Raw genomic sequence first — 12,257 nt, 5'->3', positions numbered from 1 at the left:
TCCCTTAAGAAGAAGACAGAAGATATTGGATTTATATCCTGCCCTCCACTCCGAAGAATCTCAGAGAGGCTCACAATCTCCTTTCCCTTCCTCCCCCACAACAGACACCCTGTGAGGTGGGTGGGGCTGGAGAGGGCTCTCACAGCAGCTGCCCTTTCAAGGACAGAGTCTCAGAGCGGCTCACAATCTCCTTTACCTTCCTCCCCCACAACAGACACCCTGTGAGGTGGGTGGGGCTGGAGAGGGCTCTCACAGCAGCTGCCTTTTCAAGGACAGAGTCTCAGAAAGGCTCACAATCTCCTTTACCTTCCTCCCTCACAACAGACACCCTGTGAGGTGGGTGGGGCTGAGAGGGATCTCACAGCAGCTGCCCTTTCAAGGACAGAGAGCGGCCTACAATCTCATTTCCCTTCCTCCCCTACAACAGATACCCTGTGAGGTGGGTGGGGCTGAGAGGGCTCTCGCAGCAGCTGCCCTTTCAAGGACAGAGTCTCAGAACGGCCTACAATCTCCTTTCCCTTCCTCTCCCACAACAGACAGCCTGTGAGGTGGGTGGGGCTGGAGAGGGCTCTCACAGCAGCTGCCCTTTCAAGGACAGTCTTGGAACGGCCTACAATCTCCTTTCCCTTCCTCCCCCACAACAGACACCCTGTGAGGTGGGTGGGGCTGAGAGGGCTCTCACAGCAGCTGCCCTTTCAAGGACAGAGAGCGGCCTACAATCTCATTTCCCTTTCTCCCCCACAACAGACACCCTGTGAGGTGGGTGGGGCTGAGAGGGCTCCCGCAGCAGCTGCCCTTTTAAGGACAACTTCTGCCAGAGCTATGGCTGACCCAAGGCCATGCTAGTAGCTGCAAGTGGAGGAGTGCGGAATCAAACCCGGTTCTCCCAGATAAGAGTCCGTGCACTTAACCACTACACCAAACTGGCTCTTTTTTTCATTGCTTCTACCTGGACAGCTTTTAAATTTGTAGACTTTCTGAAATGTAGGTCACTTTTAGTTAAAACAGACAAGGGCTGAAGGAGAATTCTAGTTCTGTGTGAAGGACGACCTTACAGATGAGGAGGCCGTTGCTGCTCCTCTTTACCCTAATCCCTAACTAGAAGAGCTGGCCACAAGCACAAACCAAGGCTCTTTTGGTTATAATAAAAATAAACATCTTCAAAATAGGTCTGTTTTCTGCTAAACAGGTAATCTGGGCCCACCCTGAATTCCACCCATGTTTCAGAGAATTTACAGATCACCGGTGCTCAGCAGCTGTTGCTACTTGCCGTAGTTTGTAAAGGCAAAACTAACAAATAACATTTGTCTCTTGCTGGCTGCTTTCTGAATACCTCTGATGAGAAGGCCGTCTTAGCCTCATCCTCACACGGGGGTTCAGCTCTCTCTCCATTGTCACAGATCATAATTGTGCAACTTGGAATGTGACAAGCTTCACCTAGAGCATTGGCTGAAGCGCACGGAAAATACTAGAGGGAAAGAATAACCTTCAGAGCAATTTCTTGGGATCACTTGAGCAATGGGAAGGTGCTTCCTGTGGCACTAGGGCTGCCAATTCCCAGGTGGGGGCAGGGGATCCCCCGGTTTGGAGGCCCTTCCCCCACTTCAGGGTCATCAGAAAGCTGGGAGTGGGGAGAGGGAGGGAAATGTCTGCTGGGCACTCCATTATTCCCTGTGGAGACCAATTCCCATAGGGAAAAATGGCAAATTGATCTGCAGGTATCTGGGGCTCTTGGGGGGGGGGGGTATGCTTTTTAAGGTAGGCACCAAATTTTCAGAATAGCATCTGGTGCCTCTCCTCAAAACACCCTCCAAGTTTCAAAATGATTGGGCCAGGGGGTCCAATTCTATGAGCCCCCAAAGAAGGTGCCCCTATCCTTATTTCCAATGAAGGGAAGCAATTTAAAAGGTGCGCAGTCCGTTTAAATGTGATGGCCAGAACTCCCTTTGGAGTTCACACCCTTGCTCCTGGCTCCACCCCCAATGTCCCCAGATATTTCTTGAACTGGACTTGGCAACCATATGTGGCACCTTCTGAAAGGTGCTAGCAAATCCTTCCTGATTACAAACATTTCTCCTGGCCAAAGCTTGCTTTGTTCTCTCTGAACAATCTCCTGATTTTGTTTCTGCAAGCACAGAAGGCTTCCAGGACGTAGTCCCTCAAGTGCCATGTATACTGTTACTCACTGAGAAAACAGTAATTTCTCTGTCTTCCGCTTCTGGGATCCCTTGGCCGGAACACGGACTTCAGATCTTTCAGGAAACCCAGCTGGTCTCGCAAATCTGCCTCACTGTGGGTCTCCTCCAATCCTGCCACGTAAATCACACCTTCATTGTCGACATCCATTTCCAGCTGCTTCAGGAGTGTCTCACAATCAAGTGTCATTTCAGTGATGGGTCTTTGCACCTGGTGGGGGAAGGAGGAGAAACAAACCTGCCGTGACACAGCAGCACAAGAAACTCCCCGCCGAGGGGCCACAATCACGCCAAGCAACTTCCGAACACCCTCCCTGCTGTGACCCTGGTGCAATAGAGGGCCGTGCTGGACTGGATTCTGCAGGAGCCCTTTCTAGGGGGGATTATGCAGATGCTGCTTTGCCAGCATGGAAGGAACTGTGACTGCTGTTCTCCTTTTTAAAGTGGACTGTGGGGACCGGGCGATGGGATGGAGCTTTTCCTTCCGGAGAACTGATGAGAAAGAATCCGCTCTGCACACGAAGGCTCCTTCCAGCTACCCTTCCCCCGAGGGGACAGGAGACAGGCATACCTTCATACAGGATCCTGCAACTTCCGCTCCATTCAGATTCTCTATAGCAAGTTGGGCTGCCTCTAGAACTTCATACTGGATACAGACATGGGGCTCGGGAGAAAAGGAGAAGATGGTGATAGAGCACCTCATCGCAATGGCAAGCTGACTGCGTTTCAATTTACTTCTATTACATTTTTATTGCATACCTTCTTCAGGGACAGGGAACCTGCAGTTCTCTTCGCAACCCCCCTGTGACACAGGCTAGATTGAAGATGATAGCGATCGGCTCAAGGCCACCTAGGGCTTTTTCGGAGTAGGAATGCAGTTCCGGCTGGCTTGGTGGCAGGGGGTGTGGCCTAATACGCCATTAGTTCTTGCTGGGCTTTTTCTACAAAAAGCCCCCCGTGAAACAATGGTGACATCACAGGGTGTGGCCTAATATGCAAATGAGCCCCTGCTGGGCTTTTTTCTACCAAAAAAAAGCCCTGAGGCCACCCACCCAATAGTTCTTGGGAAAATTTCTGCTGCCCCAAACATGCCTGCCCTTGGGAGAACATGAAGCCTATTTCTCTCCTGCCCTTTTCTTATTTTCCTTTTCCAGGCTGACACTCAGCTGCCTTCAGCCTGCTCAGTCCTCTTCAGAGCACTTTTTATTTTTCAAATGTACAAAATGGTTCCTTCCCCTCCCCCCTGCAGAGCTGGGGGTAGGAACAGGCAGCAACCTTCAGCCAGCCGGTGAGCCAGGGCTGCCCTCCGAGGCTCAACAATCCAGTTTCCTCTTCAGAATGGTGATGGCGCCCAGGCTTGTGGAGAAAGGCGGTCAGAGGCTCCACATCGGCCCTGGCTCTGAAGGAGGGTTTGGAATTTTTATAAGATCCTGGTCTAGGCGTGATTACTTGCCCTTCTTGTATGCAACTAGTCTTTCAAGCTCCACCCTTGCCTGGCAAAATGGCCCTCTGTGAGCACCTCCTTTACTCCACAGCAGCCTTAACTTCTAAATCTCAGCAAGAGCTCTGATGACTTGAATGCTGTGGTGTTCTCTGAGACATCCAGGATGGGGACAACAATTGCTGTCTTACAAGGATATTCATTGGGGGCGGGGCAGCAATGCTGCCTCTCAGGTCTTGTACACCTCAGGAGGAGCCCCCAATGTGGTGCCAGTGAGTTAAGGAATTGGGCAGGGCCAGGTGGAACTTTTCTCCATCAGAGAAAATTGGCTGTGCTGATTTTTAAAAATGTCACTTTGGCAGCAGCTGCCACCACAGCACAAGGGTCTTCACTGGGTGACCAAAATGAAGCTGCAGCAGCCATTTTGTGGCTGGTTCCACCTCCTGTGGCAGCCATTTTGTGCCCACCACACTGTGTCAGAATTCCAGGTTGTAAAAGGTTGGGGGGGGCTAGTATACTAAATGGTGTTGGAAAGCTAGAAGACCTATCTTAAAGCCCCCACCCCACATGTCCCATAATTCTGTGTCATGACTACACCAGTTTGTGAAGGTCTTCTCATTGCTTATAGAAGGAAGAAAAGTAAAGTGTGGGGCTATTTAGGGGACAGCACATATTCTACCAAGTCTCTGTTGATTTTTAAAAGGGGGAACAGAACCCCCCTCTATCCACTCACCTCCAGAGTTTCTGCAATGACTCTGATTGACCGAATATGTCCGTAGTTCCCAAAGGTCCTCTTCAGAGCCCTCAAGGACAAGCCCTTTCCGAATGGACCTGCATAAACCGTCAGCATGTCGGTCAGCTTAGTCCGCAGCTAGGGAAAGAAGGGTTAATGCTGAGCTCATGAAGACAAAAAGGAACCCGATAACCAGTGGATCCCTCTCCTCTCAGTGAAATATTGAGAAGACAAAAGGCATCATTACTTTTGCTCTGAGGCTTGCAGCAAGGCAGGGGGTCAGGTATCGTGGATCTGAAGGAAACTGAATGATGCGGAACGATGACTTGGGGATCTCTTCCAAGGCTTGCTGGAGAATCTAAAAAGAATGACATTTGAACAGGAGCCTTCTTGAAGATCAAGGACTGTCAGTCAGTGGCCTGAAAACCACAGGGACCTGGAAGAGACCCACTAGTGGACAGACTAAAATGGTGGTCTTTTACCCAGCAGCCAGGACCCCTGAGCGCTGATAAAGACACCCTTTTGGAAGGACCTGGTGCTAGTGCTAAGGCACAGAAAGCATGGGCCCCATGCCTTCGGGCCCCATGCAACAGTACTGCTAGGCAAGGTCGTTCAATGCTGGACAAAGTTCTTCCTTGGCTGCTTCCTGACTTTGGTGCACCTCCTGCCACTTGGCTTGTGTTTCTCACTGCCCTAAATGCCGGCACACTCCTCACTCTGGCTCCTCCTCTTCCTATCACATGACCACGGTGTCTGATGACTTCCTGTCAATGAACTGGTCACTGGGTGAGCCTGGAACAGTTGAAGACTGCTGACAGAAAGGTTCGAAAGGTAAGAGAAGGGCCTGCAGTGGCCCTTGGAGCAGGGCAAGGACGCTGGAGTGGAAAGTGGGCAGTGGGCTGCCCTTCTCCTCCTCTTTGAGGCAAGACGGCTCCTTAGGTGTGGTAGTTGTTGGGTAAGAGGGCCTGGGTGAGAAGAAGCTGCTTGAAAGGCTCTTGTGCCGTCTCCCCCTCCCCAGGGATTCTTTCTTCCAGTTCTCCAAACAAGCAAGTGAACGAGGGCATTTATGGCTCACCTGTTTGCATTGGTGAGAGGAGAAGCTGTCAGGAGAAGTGTCGCTTTGTCCTCCCAGAAGCAGTTCCTTTTGACTGAGAGACGGCAAGGCGTCTAGAAGCCTGAGAGCAAAAAGGGGGAAGCAAAGTCCACTGGGTGTTAAAAAAATGACTAGAATCCCATGTTTGAAACAAGCTGCTTGCCCAGATTATAGAATCAACAGCCTTGGTTTAGACTGTTACAACGAAGTAGGCTGGTTTTACCAACCGATGTTCTGGAAGGGGCAAAAGGGCAGAGGCTGAGAGGCAATCCCATGTTCAAGAAGACCACGTAGTGCAGGGGTGTCAAACATGCACCCCGGGGGCTGAATCAGGCCCCCAGAGAGCGCCTATCAGGCCCCTGAGCAACTGGCTCTTGTCTGCTTCCGTCTCCCTCTCTTGCTTCCTTCTGCATCTCAGCTTGCCTTACAAGGCTTGCTCAATTGCACAGGAGCTACAGAGCAAAACCTCTATTTTCTCCATTGATTAAGGCTCCTCCCCCTCCTGGTCCCCTGGGGAGGGAGGGAAAGAGCCAGAGCTTCCTTTGCCCAGCTCCCTGGATCCCATGGGAGAAATACAAAGGCTTGCTCAATTGCACAGGAGCTACAGAGCAGAAGAAGGGGCTTGCGGGACCTTGCTCAGTTCTGCAAGGCCTGTAAAACAGCTCTATTTCAACTCGCCTTTAGTTGAATTACGGTATGATGCCCAACGCTGCTGAATTGAATGGGATCAACGCTAGCACCAAAATTGTTTTAAGATTATTTAATCGGTACTAATTATTGTTAAAATGTTAAATTGTTGCTTACTGTTTTATTGTTTGACGTGAATGTTGTGAGCTGCCCTGAGCCTGCCTCGGTGGGGAGGGCGGGATAGAAATTTGAGAAATAAATAAAGCACCTTTAAGGCCAACAAGTGCTAATGTTTTAAGCATGTTTTAGTTTAAGTTTAAAAAAAAAAAAATCTTTAGTCATGTTTGTCTGTGTCCTTTAAAAAGTTTGTATCTCTGCTACCTAATCTTAAATAGGTACACACATGGCCCAGCCCAACAAGGTCTCATTTATGTCAGATCCGGCCCTCATAACAAATGAGTTCGGCATCCCTGATGTAGCACGTTCTCAGCAGGGGGGGGATTCAAACAAGAGGCTCCCCAACTCATAGAACAGGGGTGGCCAACGGTAGCTCTCCAGATGTCTTTTGCCTACAACTCCCATCAGCCCCAGCCAGCATGGCCAATGGCTGGGGCTGATGGGAGTTGTAGGCAACAAAAAAACATCTGGAGAGCTACCGTTGGCCACTCCTGTCATGGAATAAAGTTTGAGTCCAGTGGCACCCTGAAGACCAACAAAATTTAATTCTGGGTATAAATTCTTGTGGACTTGTGTACTGCGGGGAACAGTTAATCTGTCCCGGATGGTATTTTTAAAATGACACGAGTCAGTTAAAAGTGATGCTACGTAGTTGGCTAGATAGTGAAACTCATTTTAAAGGAACCGTGAACTATACAGATGCAAACTCCTCGCCTTCAACTGAACTGACAGTAGCATATGACGGGGGTGGCCAACAGTAGCTCTCCAGAGGTTTTTTTTGCCTCCAGCTCCCATCAGCCCCAGCCAACATGGCCATGCTACCGTTGGCCACCCCTGGTATATGAGGATACCCAAGAGGGCTGAAGACACTGGAAACTAATGCCATGAGCACCACATTGTTTCAAATTGTTTGAATCCGTTTTAATTGTTAATTGCTTAATTTGTTCAACGTTTTTAACGGTTAAGAGTTTAGAATTGTAAAGGTTCTTATTGTCGTGAGCTGCCCTGAGCCTGCTTCAGCAGGGAGGGCGGGATATAAATCCAATAAATAAATAAATACACACAAAGCAGACCGCAGGAGACAGAAAACCTCTTTACCATTGGACGGGTGTCCTCGGCTGCTTTGGGATCCCATTCTTCAGTTTTGGCAAGCTGTGCCTCTTTGCATCCCGGGCTTGGCTCTGTTCCAGCCACTGGACTTCCAGGTTCAGCTCTGCTACCTTGGAAGAAATCAACCCACTTTACAAAACGGTCCTTCCAAAGTTTACACTGAGTCTGTGTTACAGATCTCCGGGTCCTGGCATTTTGCTGGTAACATCTGGGATTTCACCTCTCACTCGACTGCGGTCCCCAGTTCTGACGCAGCAGGAAAACCTGGGAAAGGCTGGCATCAGGGCCTTTTTTTTGTAGCAGGAATCCCTTTGGATCTTAGGCCATGCCCCCCTAATGTAGCCAATCCTCCTGGAGCTTACAGGGCTCTTTGTACAGGGCCTGATGTAAACTCCAGGAGGATTGGCTACATCAGGGGTGTGTGGCCTAAGATGCAAAGGAGTTCAGTTACAAAAAAACACACAACCCTGGTTGGCATCCAGGCTTGCTCAAGGTTCGCCCTGTAGTAAGCGGCACGAATGAAGATGCGAAGTAAAGCAGGCTCTATTGAACAGAGCCGTGGGTCTTTTAAATGGGGAGGGACGGTGGCTCAGTGGTAGAGCATCTGCTTGGTAAGCAGAAGGTCCCAGGTTCAATCCCCAGCATCTCCAACTAAAAAGGGTTGAAATAGGCATGAAAAACCTCAGCTTGAGACCCTGGAGAGCTGCTGCCAGTCAGGGGAGGGACGGGGGCTCAGTGGCTGAGTCTGCTTGGTAAGCCTTAGCTCAGTGGCTCAGTGTGCTTGGTAAGCAGAAGGTCCCAGGTTCAATCCCCGGCATCTCCCAACTAAAAAGGGTCCAGGCAAATAGGCATGAAAAACCTCAGCTTGAGACCCTGGAGAGCTGCTGCCAGTCTGAGTAGACAAGACTGACTTTGATGGACCCAGGGTCTGATTCAGTAGAAGGCAGCTTTGTATGTATGTTCAAATGGAACATCTGTGGAATACCAGAAACAGGGTGAGGAGAAATACGTCCCTCTTATTTTCACCTGAATTCAGTCTTGCTTTGCGGCTGACAGGGACCGCACCAGGCGAATAAAAGATTTTAGCTGGAGATGCCGGGGATTGACCCTTGGGGTTTTCTGCATGCCAAGCGGGTATTCTGCCAGTGCCAGATCATTGGGCCATCTAGCCAAGGGTGCTGGGCAGAGCACAGCTTTTAATATTCTCTGCCAGCTGAGATTCTGCGACTGAACGTAGGATGAAGCATGTCTTCTGGCACTACGCTACAGACTCCCCCTTTGCTACTTAACACTATTGAAGGGAAATCTCCCTCGCAGGACTGCCATAAACAGGGTGAAGGGAGGCTGTTCAGACAGGTCTCAATGACGCATCATGGCAAGGTCTAGCAACGGGTCATTCTTCTACACTCAAAATCTATAACATTGATAAGGGAAGATTTGCTTGCTGGGCATCAGTGCCATGAATTTTCTTCTCTGCAACAGTTACAGGCAGAGTTTTAACTGCTTCTGGATTTCTTTTTTTAAAAGGGAGGGGGGGGGGAGACCACAAATGATAGAAAGTCAGACACCTTTCTCGGTCCCTGATCCAGGAAAAACTGGGCCAGTTGGAGGGCGCATGTGGCATCTTCGGTTGGATCATGACCCTCTTGGTCTGTGCGCTGGATTTCTTTCCTTGGATGCAGATGAAGCAAAAGGAAAAACGGTAAGTACAGTGAGATATATGATCCATTCCATGCCTGCTAAGAGATGGATCGTGGAACACCACTGCTGCAGGAGAGAATTCTAGTCCTTATGAAAAACCATGACCGCTCAGGCCAGGGAGCACCTAAGCTGTGGGCATGGGTGGGAATCTCTTAGTCCAGAAGCTTCCAACCTTTTTGAGCCAATCAGTGCTCCAACAGGCAATCAGAAGCCTCGCTGGGCAAAACCCCTGCCCATCTCCACCCACTTCCTACAGTCCTTGGAGGGGGCCAGAAATGGGATTAGCAAGTGCCAGGGTGTGCCCATGGGGACACTATGACTTAGTCAGATGGACTGACCTTACTTTCAAAATGTACAAGAGGAAGTGCGTCTGCACTCAAAGCACAGTTATTCTGTGGAATTCTCTGCCACAATATGTCTATGAGATTTTTATCCCACCGCTCTTCCATGGCAGTATACCTGGCTCGCCACTCTCTCGTTTTATCTCACACAATACCCCTGTAAGGCTGGTCCAGAATATGACTGGAGAAGAGGCAGCAGTAGCTGCTGCTGCCAGGAGAGAAAATATCCTAATTATTCTAGGATATTCTAGGATTATTAATTTTCTGGTCCCTTATGTGGCCTGTCACCTTCTCTGATTTCTGAAACCTGGTGTGAAACAGAAACAGCCTTACCTTAAAACTGCTTTTGCTAAGAACTTCAGTCTGAATCTTTTGCCTCCCTTCCTGGCAAAAAGGACTGACGTGTCTATCACATGGGGATGTATCATCTGAAAGAGGAGAGCAGGCATCAGAAGCATGACTCAGGAAAGGCCTGTAGCATGCGACTGTGGTCTTGAGGCTGCAACGGTAACTGCTGTGATTGACTTTCTATCCTTGGCTTCTTTGACAAATGCAGGTTGTGAAAATGCCATCTAAGAGGTCATTTCCCTTTTATTTTTCATCCCCATTATTTTTTAAAAGGTACTTCAACTCTTATCTAGGAGAATCGGGTTTGATTCCCCATTCCTCCACTTGCACCTGCTGGAATGGCCTTGGGTCAGCCAGAGCTCTGACAGAGGTTGTCCTTGAAAGGGCAGCTGCTGTGAGATCCCTCTCAGCCCCACCCACCTCACAGGGAGGAAGGTAAAGGAGATTGTAGGCTGCTCTGAGACCTTGGAAGGGCAGCTGCTGTGAGAGCCCTCTCTAGCCCCACCCACCTCACAGGGTGTCTGTTGTGGGGGAGGAAGGGAAAGGAGATTGTGAGCCGCTCTGAGACTCTTCAGAGTGGAGGGCAGGATATAAATCCAATATCATCATCTTCTAAATGTGGCCATACGTTCCACAAAATCATGCGAGCAGTTCTTTTGAGACCTGCCCCATTACAGAAGGAATGAAGGGACTTGCATTTTAATGTTTTCCTGCAATGTAACAATTCCCTGGATGTAGAAAATGAACATGTCAGGGAAGAAGGGTGGAGCCTGCCTTTCCCTGTGCACTCATTTGTGGGAGAGTACAGGCGTGTTCAAAAATGCTGTGGGCCAGGGGTCATTTTGTAGAAAAATAGGTGGCGCAGCTCATCCAGGGATTGCTAAGCAGCTGCACCTACTATTCAATGGACAAGGTAGGCAGGTGGGGAGGAAGAGGGGGAACGCTCAGAAAGGTTCAGGAGCTGTGCTCCTGTGAGCTCCTGCTGAATTCAAAGCTTGCTGTGAGCAGAGTGGCAGCCAAGGGCCCTGGCAACCCAGGTGTGAATCCCCGTTTCTACCATGGAAGCTCTCTTGATGCCTGGGCCTGTCATCATCTATCAGCCCAGTCTGCCTCACAGGGTCGTTGAGGGAGAAGGGGGAGAAAAATGGGATATAAAGAAATAGAAATGCACACATTCCCAGAAAGAACTTGGTGACTGCGGAGAGTATGTTCAGATGTGAACATACAAAATAAAGAGCCGCTAAGAAGATACTGCATTCACTGCCCCTAAATTTAGCACTCGTGTCCCCTTTCCTTTGTATGAACCTGCCCACTTGCTGAGGTCAAAATCTGGGGACTTGTTTCAGATTCTCCCTCCGCTCCGCCCCTCTTCAGGGGAGTTCCTACCAGAGACAGATCTGGATTCTGGAGCAGACATCATACTTTTATGGTCGCAGAATGCAACAGTATCTTCTTTTCCCAGCCTCTGACAGCAAATGACGATTACAGTAAACTAGCTGCCCTCTAAACTTTTAGCAAAATTTCTGGTTTAACAGTAAATTTTAAAAAATCAGATTTATACCCAATTTTTCTAAGCTCAGAAATTGTATTTGAAGAAGAATTTTAAGATTATGATATTGGATTTATACCCTGCCCTTCACTCCGAATGGCTCACAATCTCCTTTTCCTTCCTCCCCCACAACAAACATCCTGTGAGGTAGGAAGGGCCGAGAGAGCTCTCACAGAAGCTGCCCTTTCAAGGACAAGTCTGCGAGAGCTATGACTGACCCAAGGCCAAGTGGAGTGGGGAATCAAACCCGGTTCTCCCGGATAAGAGTCTGTGCACATAACCACTACACAAAACTGGCTTTCAATTTAATTTAATTTTCAATTTAATTGGCTAACTAAACAATAGTGGCATCTAGGGGTACAGATTCCTCTATCTGCACTCCTTCAGGTAAATTTTTATAAATTATCTTTAAACTTCCTTGTTTTCTTGCTGCACGATTCTAGAGTAGTGTGTTGGCTGTAGAATAAATTTTGTGTTATTACAGATTGAAACAAGTTTCCTCAATAAATATTTTAAAAGGAAGCAATGGTCTAGTGATTTGTGTTCAACTACTCTGGGGCCCTTCGGGGTTCAGCTTGGGTCTCCTTGGCAATAGCCCATCAGAAATAATTCCCAGATGAAGGGAGGTAAAAGAAGGAGAAACTACAGACCTACAAGTGAGTAGTAAAATATTCCTACTGCTAAAATGCCAATTAAAGGCTCTTGGTGGTGATTCTTACCTTTAAGGCCCTTTACGGACCGGGGCCTGCATATCTTTGGGACTGCCTCTCCCCATATGAGCCCCCCCTGGGTTCTGAGGTCAGCTGCACAATATCTTCTTGTGATCCCTGGTCCTAAGGACACCCGACTGGCTTCAACAAGGGCCAGGGCCTTTTCGGTCCAGGCCCCTACCTGGTGGAATAATCTCCTGTTGGAGATCCAGGCCCTGCGGAACTAATCCAA

The 12,257-nt window shown here is 49.1% G+C and overlaps 1 protein-coding gene across 2 annotated transcripts in view; it reads right to left on the bottom strand.

The window, feature by feature from the left end:
- The window catches only part of REXO5 (RNA exonuclease 5), a 43,673-nt gene that overhangs the window by 7,618 nt on the left and 23,798 nt on the right, over window positions 1-12,257 (bottom strand). For both annotated transcript variants that reach the window (XM_060260914.1, XM_060260915.1), the window contains exons 10-17: window positions 9,752-9,846; window positions 8,945-9,047; window positions 7,365-7,486; window positions 5,445-5,544; window positions 4,617-4,727; window positions 4,370-4,507; window positions 2,767-2,859; window positions 2,187-2,406 (exon numbers count right to left, since the gene is read on the bottom strand). In XM_060260914.1, the coding sequence (XP_060116897.1) occupies window positions 2,187-2,406; window positions 2,767-2,859; window positions 4,370-4,507; window positions 4,617-4,727; window positions 5,445-5,544; window positions 7,365-7,486; window positions 8,945-9,047; window positions 9,752-9,846 (982 nt within the window). The remainder of the gene's footprint in view (window positions 1-2,186; window positions 2,407-2,766; window positions 2,860-4,369; window positions 4,508-4,616; window positions 4,728-5,444; window positions 5,545-7,364; window positions 7,487-8,944; window positions 9,048-9,751; window positions 9,847-12,257) is intronic.

This window comes from Heteronotia binoei, chromosome 20, assembly GCF_032191835.1.
Source record: "Heteronotia binoei isolate CCM8104 ecotype False Entrance Well chromosome 20, APGP_CSIRO_Hbin_v1, whole genome shotgun sequence".
NCBI classification, from domain to species: domain Eukaryota; kingdom Metazoa; phylum Chordata; class Lepidosauria; order Squamata; family Gekkonidae; genus Heteronotia; species Heteronotia binoei.
Note: the sequence above shows the minus strand (reverse complement) of the source record. Positions and strands in the feature narration are given on the sequence as shown.